The sequence below is a fragment of the Halyomorpha halys genome, unplaced genomic scaffold (genome assembly GCF_000696795.3).
Source record: "Halyomorpha halys isolate HHAL.00 unplaced genomic scaffold, Hhal_1.1 Scaffold2001.1, whole genome shotgun sequence".
In the NCBI taxonomy this organism is placed as follows: domain Eukaryota; kingdom Metazoa; phylum Arthropoda; class Insecta; order Hemiptera; family Pentatomidae; genus Halyomorpha; species Halyomorpha halys.
This window is the reverse complement of record NW_027105856.1, coordinates 23,983-42,377: the sequence shown is the minus strand read 5'-3', so window position 1 is coordinate 42,377 and position 18,395 is coordinate 23,983. Positions and strand designations below refer to the sequence as shown.

The 18,395-nt window shown below is 30.0% G+C and overlaps 1 protein-coding gene across 1 annotated transcript in view; it reads left to right on the top strand.

Annotated features, from left to right (window-relative positions):
• Positions 1–8,298: 8,298 nt before the first annotated feature.
• LOC106690971 (venom protease) overlaps positions 8,299–18,395 on the top strand; it is a gene marked incomplete at its 3' end in the record, with an annotated part of 28,471 nt that continues 18,374 nt past the window's right edge. Inside the window, 1 exon segment of the mRNA XM_014436595.3 lies at positions 8,299–8,449. Coding sequence (XP_014292081.2) covers positions 8,368–8,449 — 82 coding nt within the window.

The window sequence follows — 18,395 nt, the reverse complement described above, 5'->3', positions numbered from 1 at the left end:
TATATAAATACAGCTTTGCTAATTGTAATGATGATTTAAAAAACCCTTTTTACGCTTAAAAATTAAAATGTGAATAAATAAATATATATTGTGTTGAGAGAGGGAGTGAGGATATATAATCATAAATGTTTTGTGCTATGGCATTTCTATATATTAATCTACAGGCCCATTACTTACCTACTTTGAGAATTTCATGAGCTTTTAACATTTGTAGCCATATTTTGATTTTTGTAATTACTGATACTTATTGTGTACTAATATTTGCTTAACAAAATGAAACAGTAACATTTTGACATCGTGGCTATCAATTTCGCTGACCTTGAGTGGTTTGAACAATAGCTAGCTTATGAATTACTGAAGAGATTTATGTTTCGTTAAAGAGACGAGAACCCGAACCTCTCGCCTGAAACTGTTATGAAGCTGATAAGCTCGAGACTTGTTAATAATGAAGAGACTGGGCCGACCTAAAGTCTTTATGCATTAGACATTATGGACAACACCGGATCCTTAATTACAGGACTTAGGAGGAGCTGTGAAAACTGAAATATTTAACTCCTCGCTCCGTGTTAATAATGAAAATGACCCAGTATTTTTATCAAAGCCTCTTGTGACAGAATCTTAAATCCGGTGTTGACAAAACACCCAACGCAGCAAGACAATAAGATAGTAAAAGTTCCAGGAGCGAGTATCTACCTAGGAATACTTCATCATTTTGCATTAGCACTCAGGAGGTTGAAACTCTCAATTTTATTGTAAGTACTTTTCCAATCTTATAAATAAAATATTAAGTACTTCTTCATCACCATTAGGAAACTGTACGCTGCATTTATTTAAGTCTTTGTTTGTTATATCAACTATATGAAAATGTATTGGATGGAAGATAGTCCGAGTGGCAGTCAATGAAGGAATCAAAATAGTAAAAGAAAACTATTTATTGTTAACTAACGTTAACGGGCGAAATGATGCTTAACAATAAATAGTTTTCTTTTACTATTTTGATACCTTTATTGACCACCGCCCGGACTACCTTGGAATTAACAGAACATTAAAATAAAAAAATTTCAAAATAATTGTTATGTTTATAAAATATATAAAAAGAAATAAAGCAGCAATATAAGGAAGTATATATGTAGGTAGACTGGAAATAGGTTACTAATAAGTTAATAATAAATATAACCAGATGTGATAGAAGTTCTAAACAATGACTTCTAGAAAAATAGATTGTAGGAGACTATTCATTAAAATTAGTTATAAATATGGTAAAGAGTTAAATGGGTTAAAAGGTAGAACAAATAGGTGAAGTAGGTATGGTATAGGTGAGGTGTAGTAATATATAAAAAGGGGATATTAGGAAAATTGATCAAGATAAATAATAAACATATGGGTAAACACCTTTCTGATTGTAGTACAAAAGGCAACAGAGAGAAAAGGGGAACATCAAGTATAAGATTAAATCTTCCTATACGAAAATGCAGTTTAAACAGTTATGCAGTTATATATATATTAAAGTTATATTTTAATTAGCTTTTGGAGGGACAGTCTGTCTTAGGTGCGCCGCTGTTTGCAGTGGAACGGGTAAAAAATACAAGTTCAAATGAGGGATGTGGGGCAAGTGGTAACGTGACCAGTTGATATCACAGCATTGTTTCCACTTTTTATTCTAGTTCCTTTGGATATTGTATCTGTTTGGAAAGTAAAAAAAAATGCGTAATTTTTAAAGAGAGGAGAAAAAGGCAGTTATTTCAACCCAATTTTTTTATTACTTAATTGAAAACAATGTATAATTACTAGTCAAGCTGTTTAAAAACGTTAAAAATAATTAATTTTTTATTCGGAGCCGTATATCTTTACAACTACCAACAACGATGTACAAAATCTAAGAGAGCATCATTGAAAGCAGAGTAAATTTGCTAAAATGTAAGCCCTAATAGATCTATTTACGTTCAATAGATCTCGAGATATAGGCTTTTAAATAAGCAACATTTCATAAAAATGTTATAAGGACCGTACTGAAAGGTCATTTGTTAGTGAATTTATTTTGGAAAATCTATATCTCAACAACCATTTGACTTTTAAATGTCTCTTAGCACTCAAATTAAAGCTAGTTTAATGGGCTATAAAGTAGTTTATGACGTTTATTTTCATAGGTGTAGTAGTTTTCATGACATATGCTAAAATAAATTGATTTATAGTTGTTTGGCCAAATATTCATATGTGAATATCATAAAAACTACTACCCCCTACGAAGATGAGTGTCATAAACTACTTTACTGTAAGTTAAATTTTCTTTATTTTTAGTGTTGGCAGACATATGTGCGTCTTATAGTCTAAAGAGATATTTTTTTAAAAATCCAACATATTATATGAACAACTAGAAATTATCATTTTGTGAGTTTATTTTATCAAATATCATAAATTTAACTAGCTTTAATTTGAGTGGTGACAGACATCTGTACATCCAATGGTTTCTAAAATAAAGTTTTTCATAAATCAAACTTATTGTCGGAACAATTATAAATCAATTTATTTTAGCAAATATCATGAAAACTATTCCTACGAAGGTAAAGTTCATAAACTACTTTATAGTACATTAAACTAGCTTAAATTTGAGTGCTAATAGACATCTGCAGGTCACATAGTTCCTGAGATATAGATTTATTAAAATAAATTAACTAACTACTGATATTTTAGTACATTTTTATGAAATGTTGTTTTTTAAAAGGCTATATCTCGAGAACTATTGAACTTAAATAGCTCTATTAGGGCTAATATTTCAGAAAATTTACTCCTCTTTAAATAATGTTCTTTTAGATTTTCAAGTTTTGTTGATAGTTGTAAAGATATAGAGCTCCGAATGTAAAATTAATGTTTTTTAAGGTTTTGGAATAGTCGCCATTGTTCATTCCCTCTACCTATAATTGGCATACTCATCAGTTTTGACTAGTAATTATACATAGTTTTCATTAAAGTAAGCTTAACTAGTATATCAGTATTGCCCTAAGTTGTTCAGGAAGTATACTCTCTAATCTGTAGGAACCCATATCATATAGCCCCCGGGACCATATCCAGACTGAAGACGGCGTTGTTTAGAGCGATCTATTAATTGAAAATAATTGTATTTTGTTGACCTTGGAATTATACTATTCTTCTCAAACTCCCTATGATTATATTGTTGTTGTCCTGGCCAACTTATTTAGGCTTAATGTAGTTTGGATTTAATTTGGATAGTTTTGATTGGAGATTTTATTCCTCCTGGACAGAACATACTTATGAGGAGATTCCCTTATCTTGGACGTTTCCCCCTCCAACAGTATGAGAATGATATTGAAATCACGTTTTGATATTACTTATTAGCTCAGAGATAGCTTCATTTATTCATTTCATTCATTTATTTCCCTTCTTTATCGGTTATAGTTTTCAGGTTATCAATAATTTGTTATAGAGGTTTCTGATGTAATCTTGTTAGTTTTCATTTCTACTAGTCTCCTGCAAAAGACAATCTAACTATTCAAAATGTTATAATTATTGCACAATTATTGAAAATGAAAAGTTATTAAATTAAAAATAGAAATAACACCAATTAAGTAATTAAGAATTAAGAATAAAAGAGAAAAAATACGCTAACAAAAACAAATAACATTTATAGAATTAATAAAAGAATTATTGAATTTATAATAAAAAAATTATTTGAGAAAAAATATTAAAAAAGTTCTCTTAGATGACATTTGATCTAACTAAGCATACTCAAATGTGGTAGAAATAGTGTTAATAAAATTATATGGAACATTTATACTTGAATATAATTTAGTTGTAATATATATTTTTTCCTTTCTTTATTACTAAATAGTCCTGTAGAGCTTTACATGTTTATTGTAACAATTTTATTGTCTTTTGACTATTGTAATGGGAGGGCTTTTGCCTCGTGCATAACTCCTGACTACCTGCAATGTTATAATTATTAAATCATTTTAAATAATAAAATAAATGAAGTAATTGAAGAAAGAAAGAAAATAAAATACAAACAAAAACAACTAATATAGAATTACTTAATTGATTTAATTAATAATTGATTTATGTAGTTAACGAAAATATCAGTCTGGGCTTCAGTCATGGAGATGAGGCTTGATTTCCTGCGTTGTATACCACTGCACCTCTAACCGCTGCATTACTGGGAATAAAATTTTGAATTATTTGATCAATTTATCTTTAACAATTGTAGTTCGCGATGTAATTTACTATTTCTTATAAGCCAAGGAATTCTGTTATTCTTAACATCTTGTTTTAGAATGACTGTATTTTTTTTCGTGCCGTGCTGGATGCTCCTACCCAGATATTTTTAATATGAAATTTATAAATAAAATAAAACAGGAACTGATTCAACACTCTCCTATGACGTTTCGGTTAACCCCCCACCTTCTTCTCCGGGGAAGCACACAAGTAAATAACAGTCCTAGCGCCCATTAAGACATTCCGTAATGATATCTCACTCAGGAAGTCGAGAAAGTTTTTCTGAATGGAAATTTCCCGAAAAAGAAACGTTAGAGAAAAAAAACAAAATCTACATGGGGATAAACATCCAAACGATAGCTATCAAAATAAGAATAAAGAAAAAAATACAGTAATATGTGAGTCATATCCCGCTGCCCTAAAATTACCCGTCGCACGACAAACCGCAGAGCAGAGGTTAGCATGCCATTGACCGCGAGAATGGGTTGGTTTTCCCGCTCTGGCTCCTGTCTAGGATAATAGAACAGCAAAATGTGTTTTTTCTCCAATTATATCATACTTAAAAAAATAATAATATATATTGTATAATATACCCTATACAAATAGAGTTAGCTAGTTCAATAAATTGCTTAAATGTACATACAAATATAAGAAGAATATATATGTTATTCGCTTTTCTTACAATTAAAAATAACAAATTTCGATTTCTGAAGGGATTCCACAACACGGAGTGCCTGTTCATGACTTCATTGCCCTCATTAAACAGCGAATTAAATTGAAATGGCATCAAATGTTACTGACATAAATTACGAAAAATTAGAAGCGATGTTTCCCCTTGGATATCATCATCTGTGTGCAGAGAGGAGGTGATTTTGAAGCGCCTTCGAATAGGTCATACACGCCTGACCCGCGTCCAACTGTACGCAAGACTTCCGGAACGAGGCACCGTAAAACACATCTTAACCGATTGCCAAGCATACTACACCATCAAATCATTTTATGAATTACCAGCAGATCTCCATTCAATTTTGCAGGATAACAAACAGACCGTAAATAAATTTTTGGAATTTCTTAATCACTCAAAATTTTACCATAAAATTTTACCACAAGTCCATTTTTTTTTATTTTTCAATAGTTATACATTTAAGTACGGCAATGAAGACAAAAATAAAGCTTAGACATATTATCATTATATTTTAGAGTCTATTTTATTTTTTATTTTATTAGTAAAACTCATATAAAATTTAATTTTTTAAACAATTATTAAAAATAATTGTGTTTATGTTAATAGTGCAATATGTTTTAAGTGCTCCAGAGCCCTGGTTCCTTGATCTTCCAAAAAAAAAATAATAATAATAATTTGTTGGTGCATTGCTTAATGTTTGATTGTCCTTTATAAACATTATCATCGCGTCCGTTTTACAAATGGTGCCAATTTATTTTTATTTTTTCTGTTATTTTTAATTTTATACACACGATCCGTTTTCTAAATTAATTATTACTTGATTTTAAAATATTCTGCATTCTGTCCACTGTAAACTAATTTCAATTTTCACAGCATAATTTAAAAAGGGGACATTGAGTACAAGTTGAGTACATTTACTTTGCATAAAAAATTTTTGAAGTGCAACTAACGTCTTCATAAAAATTGTTTAGTCAAAACTCTTAGTAAGAGATCAGTTAAAATTTGAAAATTTAACACATAAAACGTTCTTACAGCAATGGCACCAAGCCCCATCATAAATTACAGCTTTTATATTCAACTCTTAACACGTGTAAAGAATTACAAATTATAGCGATTTTCCAGCTAATTAAATATTTTTTACTATTTAATATTTTACATTAACAATTTACAGGCTAGAGTTTTCTGAGCACAATCCAGTTTATTTTTAAATGTTTGAACTATCCATTATTCAATGATTAAGAAAACCTAAAACACTAAAAATGACTGCTATTTCAGTATCAAAGGTGAAGACGGTTAGTATTTATACAGCTTACTAAAAATTTATATCCAAATTATCCACTTTCATTTTAGGTTCCATACATCAAGGAACAAGTTTGATGCATTGATCGTCTATAATTATCCACTACATTGATTGTAATAAACAAAAAACACCTTTTGACGCTAATCCGAATTTGATGACATTTTCAGTGAGCTTAAGAAAAATCATTATTACACTGCCTCATATCAATTTCATCGATTTCCTTCCTCCAATTTCGCTTACGTATGCCTTATGAATTTTATCAAATTTCATATCAATTACTCCCACATTAATTTTATCACGTCCCTTCCACTTACGTGTTAGAAAACCAACTTTCCTTGACGCTAACTATATTTCAAAAGCCGCGCGTCTTGTAAATTGTATTATTAAACTACAAATAATTAATTTTGAAATATCGTAAGGTAATTATGTACCCAATATAAATGGTAATGAAACTATACTACTGACACTAAACACTTGGTTTTTTTTTTTTTAATTTTAATGTAATATATAATACTTATATACAATAGTAAGACAGTATGAGTATGTAGTGAGATGTTTATTGAGTGTAGACCTTTACATGAGTTGAATATGGTTTTGGGAACGGTCATTGACGTGAAGGACAAAAATATGTGAAACAAATTTTTATTTTTTTTTAGTTTCGACATTTCAGCATAAATTGCAGGCCTTGGTCAGGGCTAAGTACTAATGAAGATCATCATAGATAATCTTATCATAATAGATAAGAAAAGAGATGCAATTAAGAAAACCACAAAGAAAAATATTTAAAAAAAGTTTTTTATTCATCCCTCTATTCTCACTCCACTGGTGTTCCTCAAGGTAGTATTCTTGGACCCATCCTCTACACCATCTATACAGCTGACATTCCAACCAATCCTAAAATTATCCTCACCACGTATGCCGATGACATGTGTGCTCTCAGTTAATAATAACCCATTAATTGTATCCCAAAATCTCCAATCCCATATCACAGCCCTCGAAGATTGGTGTCGTAATTGGAGGATTAAGATAAATTCCAACAAATCCCATCAAATCGTCGTAAACCTACTGACTGCCTTACAGTTTCATTTAATGATGTTACTCTTACCCCTGTCGAACAGATCCGCTACCTTGGACTACATTTGGACAAGCGATTAACCTGGAATCCTCACACCAGACTTAAAAGACAGGAAACTGCACGTCGATTTCGACTATTACAGCACTTACTAGACAAACGGTCTAAACATTCAACACATTACAAAAGACTGATCTACATGACTGTAATAAGACCAATCTGGACATATGGAGTTGAGCTTTGAGGCTCCACAAAACCTTCGAATTCCTCTCGTATTCAATCCTTACAATCCAAAATCCTTCGTAAAATCCTCAATGCTCCTTACTTTGTCACAAATAAAATCATATATAATGACCTTAATGTATGATTTTAACCTATGTAACCTATGTAACCGATCTAGCCCGAATCAGGTATCACTCCTTCCATTATAAACTCTCTAACCAATCAAACCCCCTAGTTTCTAATCTTGCATCCTCTTCCATTCCAGACAATCCTCCGGGGCGCCTGAAAAGAAGATGGCCACGAGACCAGGTAATGTAAAATGTCATTAGAGTGCTACCAATGGGTAGTTTCTCTACACGCCTGTAACACTTCGATTTAACTTAGACCAGATTTACTAAATGTATTATTATGTACAGTTGTAAATAGCAATAAATAAATATTAAAAAATATTTGAAAATAACGAAAAAATTTAGGTTGACATACTGAGAAATGTAAGAATAGTAACCGATGCGCAAGATACAATGAAAATCATAAAACTATATTAGTAAAAATAATTTACTTATTTTATTATTTTTATATTTTTTTTAAGTGACTTACTTCGTTTTGTAATTTTTACGTATACTTTAATTAAATATTACCTATTAGCTACTGTATACGTAGCTTTTATTCAGAAATCGTTTAATGTGAAACGAAATTCATAATGGCCTTCCTCACACATCCTGAGGTCAAAACATTAAACTCCCGATAACCTCTCCACCAATGTTTCCCAGATGCGAAGGAAAACGGGAGTAGTGGGGAGGTCCCCTCCAGAGGCTGACCAAGGCAGTCTCATCCCAAAATCCATCATCAACATCACTCGAGATGAGGGCTCTGGTCATCAAGTTCTTAGTGGTCATATACATCGCTCATGTCAACGCCAACGTATTGAAGAAAATCTTCAATGGTGAGTTCTTTCAAGATTATTATACTGGGCGGTAAATTCCTATATTTTTTCTTTGAGTGCGCGTTAAATTTATACGTACACTAACTGTAATTTCTAATGGGGTGGAATTTTTTTGCGGATTCTGATAGTATAAGACATTAGATTAACTTTATGTAGGATACTTTTACGATCCAACTTGTTCTGAAACTGTAAATAGACAAAAAATAACAAACAATGTTTTACAGTTTTGGGCGACTTGCGTGCAAACTATTCCAAAAATCTAAATTAAATTTTTCATAAGGTTTCGTTATCATAATTGAAGAATTATAGTACATAGAGGCGTTCATCGTAGAAGCCATTTTGGTCCATCAGCCGGTTGAAGAAACATTTACGGTGACGGATTCTTAAAGGGGATTGAATTTTGAAAAAATTTAATTCTGTAATTTTTTTCGATATTTCACACCTTTTGTACGCAAGTTGCCAAACTTCCTAAAACACATTGTTTGTAGATTTCTTATATTTACGCTTCAGGACATTACGTTAAAAAAAAAAAAGTAACCTGTATGAATTCCTCCTAAAATTTGATTTTTCCTAATAAAAAAAAAAAGTAACCTGTATGAATTCCTCCTAACATTTGATTTTTCCTAATAAAAAAAAATCCATCCTATTTGAAATTTAAAAGTAAGTTGCGTTAATGAAGTACTGGAGAAAGTTAATAATAATACCCCTAGAAATACTCGAATACAAGAAATCTTAAAATTTCTTTTGTCATACATGTGTTACAGAGATGGTGTCATAATATTTTACCTAAAGTAGATATATTAAATTTTAATATAGTAATCTTTAATCATATAGGAGGTTGAATTCTTATTTTTATTTTCGGTGAAATAAATAATTTATAAAAAGAAATTTGACATTATAAAATTAGAAACTCAAGAATATAGTGTTTACTTTACTGTAATGTTAAATCATCCAATTTAATTCATCATTTTAGTTTCGATGAACAACCATCACTAATCTACAAAGCAAAATATTCTTGCTCACGTTGTGAAATCTAAAACAAAAAAGTATCCAATTAGAAAAAAATTAACACCTCGTTTTAAAGAATCTCGAAAAAATTCTACTAAAGGATGGTTGAGACGAGATATCTTTAAATTTTTCAAAGTAAAAAAATCACCTTGTAGATTTTTCTTCAGAGCTAGAGGTTAAATTTTAATGATAATATGTAATTTATTACTTGAAATAAAAAAAAGCATAATCGTGGAAATAATAAAATAAATTAATAATTTAAAATACAAGACTCACAACTTTCTTTGTCATCCATACTTCTTTTATTTAGCATTTATCTCTTTATACCTTGAGCATTCCAACTATTTTTTATTAAACTATTTTCATTTCTATTATCTTACAAAAAAAAATATTCCTGCTCACTCATTACAATATTGTTTAAAAAAATAAAAACTTGTTTGGAGCTCAAAGCAGCAAAGCTTGTTTGTAATTACAGTCTATGCCCCTATTTAAATTCAGATTCAACTGCCCATTCAAATACCAACAACGCAAAATATTTTTGATATATTATACTTTCACTGATAAATAAGACGATATTTTGAATAGAAACTCTTTTATCAATGTGATTGTCGGATATCACAGATCGTTAAGAGGTTGTCGACATTGAACCGGTCTGGTTTTTTTCAGTATATAAAGAAACCAAACCGAGAAATTCTGGAAAGTGTTTTGTAACATTTAAAAAAAAATAATTTACTGTTATTTACAACCGTATGTTATAAAAAAAATACAATAAATGAATTAATGATACGACAGTACATTAATATTTAATCTGAAAAAAAACGTATTTTAAGGCACCCCCAATGTTGGATGATTCTTCTTTTAGGGTATCACCAGGAAAGCGATGTTATAAACTTGTAGAAGTGGAATTTATAATGGAGGATTGATATCTGAGAATTTTTTTTTTTATTTTGTATCTTCATGTGACATTATGGCAATAATGAATAATTTTATTTGTGCAATAACAAGGGCCGTTGAGGATTTACTATTGTAAGATCGTAAACAAGAGAAATTCATTGGTCCCCTGGAGCTCCCTGTAATAGATTGGAAGTTAATGTCAAAGCAAGTTTAGGAAACGACTATCACATTCTAATAATTTTCAGTCTTCAATGAGGATTCTGCTTTGTTAGGGGAAGAGCGATCTGATTAAAAAAGTTTTTTATATAGAAATGTATTGAAAGTTGAAAAAATGGGTAACGAAGAATATTTTTTGTTTTATTGTCATTCTGAATGATCGTGTAGAGCTCCACTATGAGAGAGCTTGCGATAATCTATTTATTTAAACAGAAATCAAAATTGAAAAACTGAACAGAAAATAGTACAATTTTGAAAATGGCCAAAATAGGTTACGTTCCTTACATAAAAAAAAGGCATTTGAAATTTAAAACGTTATTGCGCCAAAATATATTAATTTTTCAGACTATATTAAAGGGACTATGCAAGGTGAGAGGTACACGTATTATAATTCACAATTTCAAAATTATGAACAAATTAGAAATATAAGGCATGAGTAAGTTACAGGGAAAAATTGAAAAAAAAAATGTAATCAATTTAAACAAAAACAGAGTTTGAATTAGTTTATTCTTTGTTGATATATATCTTACCGAGCTGAAATTGAAAAATAACCTAGACGTATAAAAATTAATCTTTTTGTTAACCACCTTAACTTTGTTTTACAAAAAAAAAAAATCTTGTTCGTTTTCAAATTACAGTCAATTTCATACTGAAAAAGATTATCTTTTGGTTTTAAAATATAATAATAAATAAAAAATAGTAGCCGACTAGGAAAGAGAGAAATACTTTATTTATATATGCTGCCTAAATACATTAGGTTGCTATCTCACACAGCATACTTATCAATCCGTAATCGGACATATTTACATTACATATTCATGGTATAATCATAAAAAAAGATATACAATAATAGGATATAATAAACAATTTTTTTTCACCACTACAGTTTCCTTTTACAATCCATTTCGGTCTGTACAACCAATACATACATAGAACATTAAACCCCTATTTTATCTAGGCATGAAATTTTTATACTTCTGTTAAAAAAAAGTTTTCATAATTTTCTATCGTGTGGTAGATAAATTTGAAGACAATCACTGAGTGAAAAATAAACGAAAATTTAAGGCTTTTCGGGTACCATTTTATCATTTACTTATTTTTTTTTTAACTAATAACATTATATTTTTCAGCATGAAATTTGCTGCTTGATACCATATAATATTTTTAATAGAAATTTTTAAAAATAAATTTAAGATGGTGGCTTAAAGTAAACATTTTTTTCCTGACTTTTAGTATGTCAAAAAGATAATGTTGATAAAGCAACTCAAATGCCTAAAATTTTTAATTCACTTTTAAAACTATTTGAGAAATTTCATTTATTTGTAGGTACTTTTTTTTTCATTTACTTTTTTATTTTCATTCTTATCTTATTTTATTTTAGTATGAATGTGATCATTCATCACTATTACCTATTGCCTACAATAGTATGGCAGATTGTAATATCTATCAGTTAAATAAAAGCTATCTACCGTATTGTATAAAGTAAAAAATATATTAAAATAATATAAATTAGTAGCTATTTAACCTAAATAGTTCTTGAGATTTTTTCATAAAACAATTTTTTCCTAATCAAATTTAGTATTTTTTTTTTTAGTAAATTTGTACTACTTTAATTTACTTCATGATTTATATACCATAAAAACTCCATACCTCACTCCAATCCACATTTTCTCGTATTTTCATAATAATTTTATTTTTAATGAGTAGGTCTTAAATAGTTTTAAAATAATTTTCTTACTCTTAAGTCAGTAAAACAGTCATGAAAACAGTGCTTTGGCCAAAAAATGTTTTATTGAAAGGATAAAACTTATCCACTTTATCCTAGTTTTGTCTTCTTATCCAATTATAGTTTATTTTATTTTTTTGTTCAAACTTTCATAATTTTTTTAAAGATCCCACGAAAAAAAAATCAGGGTTATACACACATTAATAGCGGAAAGGCTAATAATTGTTATATATGGCATTAATTCTCCTTCTCATTGCAAGTTATTCAGATAACTGTTCAGTTCCAAAATCCTCAAGGTGGCCCAGAATGCAACCGGGACCACACCATCCTCTAATAACTGGTTACGCCATAAACTTCCTCGAGATGATTCACATCCCGGTGAATGACGAGTGAGCATCACAGACCTCTTATCAGATTTTATGTAAATATTCAGAACGTAAAATAAATATAAAAACCGCAGGAAGTACTTCCTTTGTAATTATTTTTTAAATCCAAAATTCAATTAGCATAAACTGAAGGATATCATAACTGTCAGTTCTAGAATATTTTCAAAAACATTGGAATCACATTTGGCCCACCCTTTCCTGAAACGTCTACAATATCTCCCGCCTTACCTTTTCTATCTTAAAGCGACTGTTCGCCAATTAAAAGACCTTCCCTCCAAAGTATTTACTTATATAAAATTTAATTTAGAGCTAGACTAACCCTGTCCTGTGGGAAATACAGACGTTCGCAGCAGTTTGATGTGACATATACAAGTACATTTGTATGTATAAGGTATCAAGAAGCTGCAAATACAAAAATTTACAAATTCTTGAATCATGTGTGCTACAATTTTACCACTGGGATTCTTCTTCTCTAATATCTCCCTCATATATTCTTCTCCTTCTTTTTCAGCGCCTCATCTACCTCGTCCCTAATTTTTTATCTTCCTCGACATTTCTGATATACGGGAGAGGAAGAGGGGGTTATCTACAGGATACCACCCTATTCCATAGTCATGTTGGGGAGTTAAATTTTCGTTTCGTGGGGCCGCCACAGAAATAAAAGTCTACCCTCCAGGCCGGATTTGAACCGGTGCTGCTGCAGTTTCTAGGTTGTAAAGACTCAAACCTCAACTCCCTGAGCTACAGACTATCGTCCCTAATTGTCATTAGAAACCTGTAGGATCCTCATTAATGCCTTAATATTGATGATTAGGATCCAATTTCAGTTGAAGTGATTTCCCCCTTCCAACTGCAGCAGGTAGTGCCTGGCATCTTATTTATGCTAAATGCATATCCTTTAATCATTCTCACAATAACCGTTTTTGTTCTTCAGATTAATTATATACAATAGCCAACCGAACCGCAGCTTTCGATAGATCGTTCCTTATCAGATCCTCTTCCTTAGGTGATTCCATTCCAACTCTCATCCAACATTCCAACTTCGCTCCAATATGCGAAGTGTAGTTGGAAATCAGTATAAAAATGACCTAGCATTAATTTATCAAACTCTATCTACTACTTTTGCGTAAGAAGTACTTTCGCAGAAGTATTTTTCTTGACATGCACGGTTTCAAACTCTAGAACATTTCATTCAAACGATTAATCAAATACATTAAAAAATAGATTTATTCTTAAATCTTGAAACATAGGTAGTCATGTATCTCCTTAAATAATTATTTAATTTAATACAACAGATTTTAATATTCTGTAATAAATATATTCCTTAATACTGATTGTGCAATTAGTATAATTATTATTTTTTTATTATTATTTGATATTTCTTATTTATTTTAATCATGTGCCCTACATCCTATCTCCTACTACTGTAATATTATTCTAAAGTACTTGACCCAGAATAAACAAGAATTTAATAAAAATTATTTAATCTATTTAAAATTCATTAGGAAAAAAACACATTTGCACATAAAGTACCTCTATATTCGAAATTAATGATGTAATTAACGTAAAATGTAAAATGGAATTAAAAAAACACTTTTTCTACTGGATTTTCCCCTCTAATTTTTATCAGATTTCCTCTTTTAACGTTTTATATTATTATTATTTCATACATGCCACCATTGTTCCTTCCGAATGTCCTTTGATATAAATAAAGGTCATGCGATTAAAATAACAAAGGTCATATCATATTACAATACCATATTGTGCATACAACTCTAATAATACGAATATTTATGATTGACTTTGAATATTTTTTTAATGTGGGTGAAAATTCCATAGTGGTTTCAAGGAATCACAGACTTAATTAGCTCGTTTCATTGGGTAGCTTTGTGCGCGGACAGGTCAATTGTTTGTTGTTAATTGATTAAAAAGGATTATCCATCACTAGTTACAATTCGGAAACCAATTAAATAGACAGTCAATATACAGCAAAATTAATACTAATTTATTAATATTGAGCAATTTTGAACCAAAATTGTTGGACAATTTGAATATTAGTGATAATTAACATTATTAAAGGATTAATAAGATTACAGTTCAGCTTACTTATTTATTTTTTCTGGGGGAAAATTACCGGAAAAAAACAACAAGGATGACGATTCGTATTTTTTTTTTATTTTTAATTATTTCATTAATTTAATTTACAAAACATAACTCCACCTATTAGCAAGTTTCACGACTGATTTTTAATATCTTAAAATCTTAAGTCCACAAAACTCATCAGTGGGCGTCAGCCATCAGTGTTACCAATGACCACTGCATCACAAAATAGACAATGGGTATGCAGCTGAAAGTATTAAAGGTACTGTATAGCTCCCCTATACCCATACCAATTTATAATTTATATCAGAAAAGCTGTTGTAGGTACAACAAATAGTTTCTAGTTATATCAATAAAAGCTATATGATTAATTATTGTTGGTACAATATAGTCCCATTACCTTGTCTAGTTATAAGTTATACCAATAGAAAATCTATGATTACTTAATGCGAGTACTGTATAGAGTATTATAAATATAAAGTTTATTTACACAATTACTTAAGAAGTTAGGGTACAATTCTTAATATAGAAGAATACAAGACAAGGGGGTGATCTTCTCTATATCGTAGTAGATAATATACTTAAATCTTCCAATACTAAATTTTAAATATTAAATAATTACATTAATTAAAACTGACTTGTCGAGCTGCTTAATGGTAAAACCTGAAGAGGCAGGCTTCACAGTATTAGGTCAGGTTAGCGGAACAAACCCTAATTTAAAATTTAATGAGCGCAAATTAACTTTTATTAGAGCTAATGCAGACCCTTTCATAAAAAAAAAGAAAAATCATAGATTAATTTATTCCATCAGAGTCTGGAAGCAATCTGTTGAAAAGATGAACGTGCTACTTTTCAATTTCTGAATGACCATTAAGTGGATTAATTATTTTTTATTATACATTTTTCATCTAAAAATGAAAAATAATCCATATCGGGCAATTTAAAGTATATTTTTTATAATTTCATTCGTATTTATGGGATTCACTGAATGAATTTAATTTATATCACACAGTGAATATTTGCTTCCAATATTTGTCTACACATTTGACGATCATTGCCAATGATATTCTGTTCACAATACTCGTCCAATACTTGAAACATATTAGGACAGGCTGAACAACAACTAATCGCTAATTAATTTTTTTCCCAATAGAAACCATAAAATTTTCATAAATTTATAATTTTTAATTTATATCAATTTTATATTAAATTATTTCTTAATACACTAGGAATTTTTTCCAAATATCCTGATTTAATTTTTTCTAAATTAAATTTTTCGTTTTGGATTTACTTTACTACTAGCGACTTTTGGTTTTTTGGAATTTTTCATACACTTAAGCTGATTTAATAAAATCAACAATCTTTTCATTTCTTATTCTACACACAAACAAAATATATTACTGTATAATACCAATTAAATAAAAAATTTCTCAAATGTGCTAAAATATTATTTCTTTGTAAAATTATGCTTCTAGGGGGTGTTGGGAAGAACCTTCTACACGTATCTAAAATTTTCCGACCTAGTATTACCAAAACAAGTTAAAAAAAAATATTGAAATCCGCGTTCCCACGTCCTCAGCCTACCCTTGTCAGTTAAAACTTGCTAACCTCAACCTTTCCCCTGTGAAAGAAAGTAGGCTCTTGTGATTAACTGGGATACGATTTCTCCTAATTATCCATCATTAACAATCATTATAAACGATTCTAATTTATTTATTTCCTTCTCTCTGAGAGAGAGAGAAGTTCTCTCTCATTTTAGTAGAAAACTCAAACAACATATAATCAAACGTTAAAGTCATGAACCGAATAAAAAATGACCAAATTTCAAGGAAAGAAGGCCATGTTACCTTGAGTACGTCATTAGAAAATCCAGATACAGAGATCTTCAATTATAATGAGAAAATTACTAAAAGGAAAACGTATCTCTGGATTATTGTTCGAAGAAAAAAAGAAGAAATGTACCCAAGGAAATGCTTATGAAGAAGACATAGATCCTTGTTATGGAGATAAGATTATTATTATTATTCTTTAGCCATATTTTGTAAATTTGAGCTCCATTGAGAAAACCTCCTCTCCAACATTAACACGGAAAACCCTTCCAAAGATAAGACATTACTCCCGTATACCTAATGTAACAGATCCTAGAGTCTTCTTGTAGGCTTCTCTACTAGTGTATCAGGTAATGTTTGTATCAGTAGGTTTGGGTGTCCAGCAAGTGTTTGTCATGGAAAGTTTTGTATTGTCTCTTTAATACATCCGTCACGAAAGATGTATAAATAAATATTACATAACGGAGATTCGTACTTGAAATTGTCATTTTTAACAGCTAAGTTTCATGTTGTGTTTATTTTTTTCTATAACGAACCATTGTAATCGACTAAGAATTATTCAATATTCATCTGATTAACTTAAAACATTTTTATGATATCATAAGGATGTTAAAATATACCAAATCACCCTAGTCGGATTCCACTTGCTCAGTTTTAATTTAGGATATCATACAATATATTTGCGATTATTTATATTTAATTAACTAATATATTTGAGCAACTTTTCATTTAGTCAAAGATGTTCCTAAAGGACTCCTGCCCAAAAAGAAGTAATACACTTTTTAATAAGGACAGAAGCACTTTATGATGAGTAACAGGACACTGTCATTTGAATAAGCATCCCTATAAAAGGAGACTGACAGTCACCAATCTGCAGTTTCTGCATAAGGAATGATTAGACTGCGTACCACATTGTTTGTAGATGTGGTGCATTCGCCAGGATACGATTCCTTACCTTTGGGTAAGATCCTAAACTTTGCGAGGCATCCTTATATGATATCCAGCGTTGATCCTTATAGAATATCCAGATTCGCAAAGGCATCTGACCTGCTTTGAGCAGAAGAGGGACGGCGTACAATAGGCCCTATGTGGCCGTGGTGCACTTTTGCTCGAAAAAAAAACTTTGTTGTCTTCAAATTTATCAAATGTGAAATTTATTGTTATCATCAGAAAGAGATGAAAACAACTTGAACTTGAAAAGAAAAAAACTTAATTTTCCAGCATCAAAATATTAGAATTTAGTTGAAGTTTGAACGAGTAATAAAAGTTTCAAGTTGATGTAGGAAAATTTCGCGAACCAATTTACTCCCTCCAGCAACTAGAAAAACTTCAACTTTTTTTTCCTATATATTTCTATATACGGGTTCTATTTCCTCGACCACCAACCCTCTCATTCCCTTAACTAGCCTAAGAAATATTCCTCAACTTAGAGGAAAAGTAGTGAATAAACTACCGATGTTATAGAAATATCCTTAATAATATTTTAGTATATTGTAGGTACCTGAATAGTCTTCTGATTGCATCTTTCATATAAATCATGAACCATTTTCCTTATTAACTTATGTTAACCCATCATTTGAAAATACTAAATGAGTACGTAAGAAGGTTTAATTAATTTTAAAAAACAGTGAAGTTGAATTATATGCAAGAAAGAAAAATAACAATAAAATTTCTACAAAATTCAACTTGAAACTTGTAATTCGTGTATGCTTCAAACCAATTCAAATGTATTACCGTTGTAAAGAAGAGTTTTCACTGTTTTTGATGATTAAGATAAATTATATATT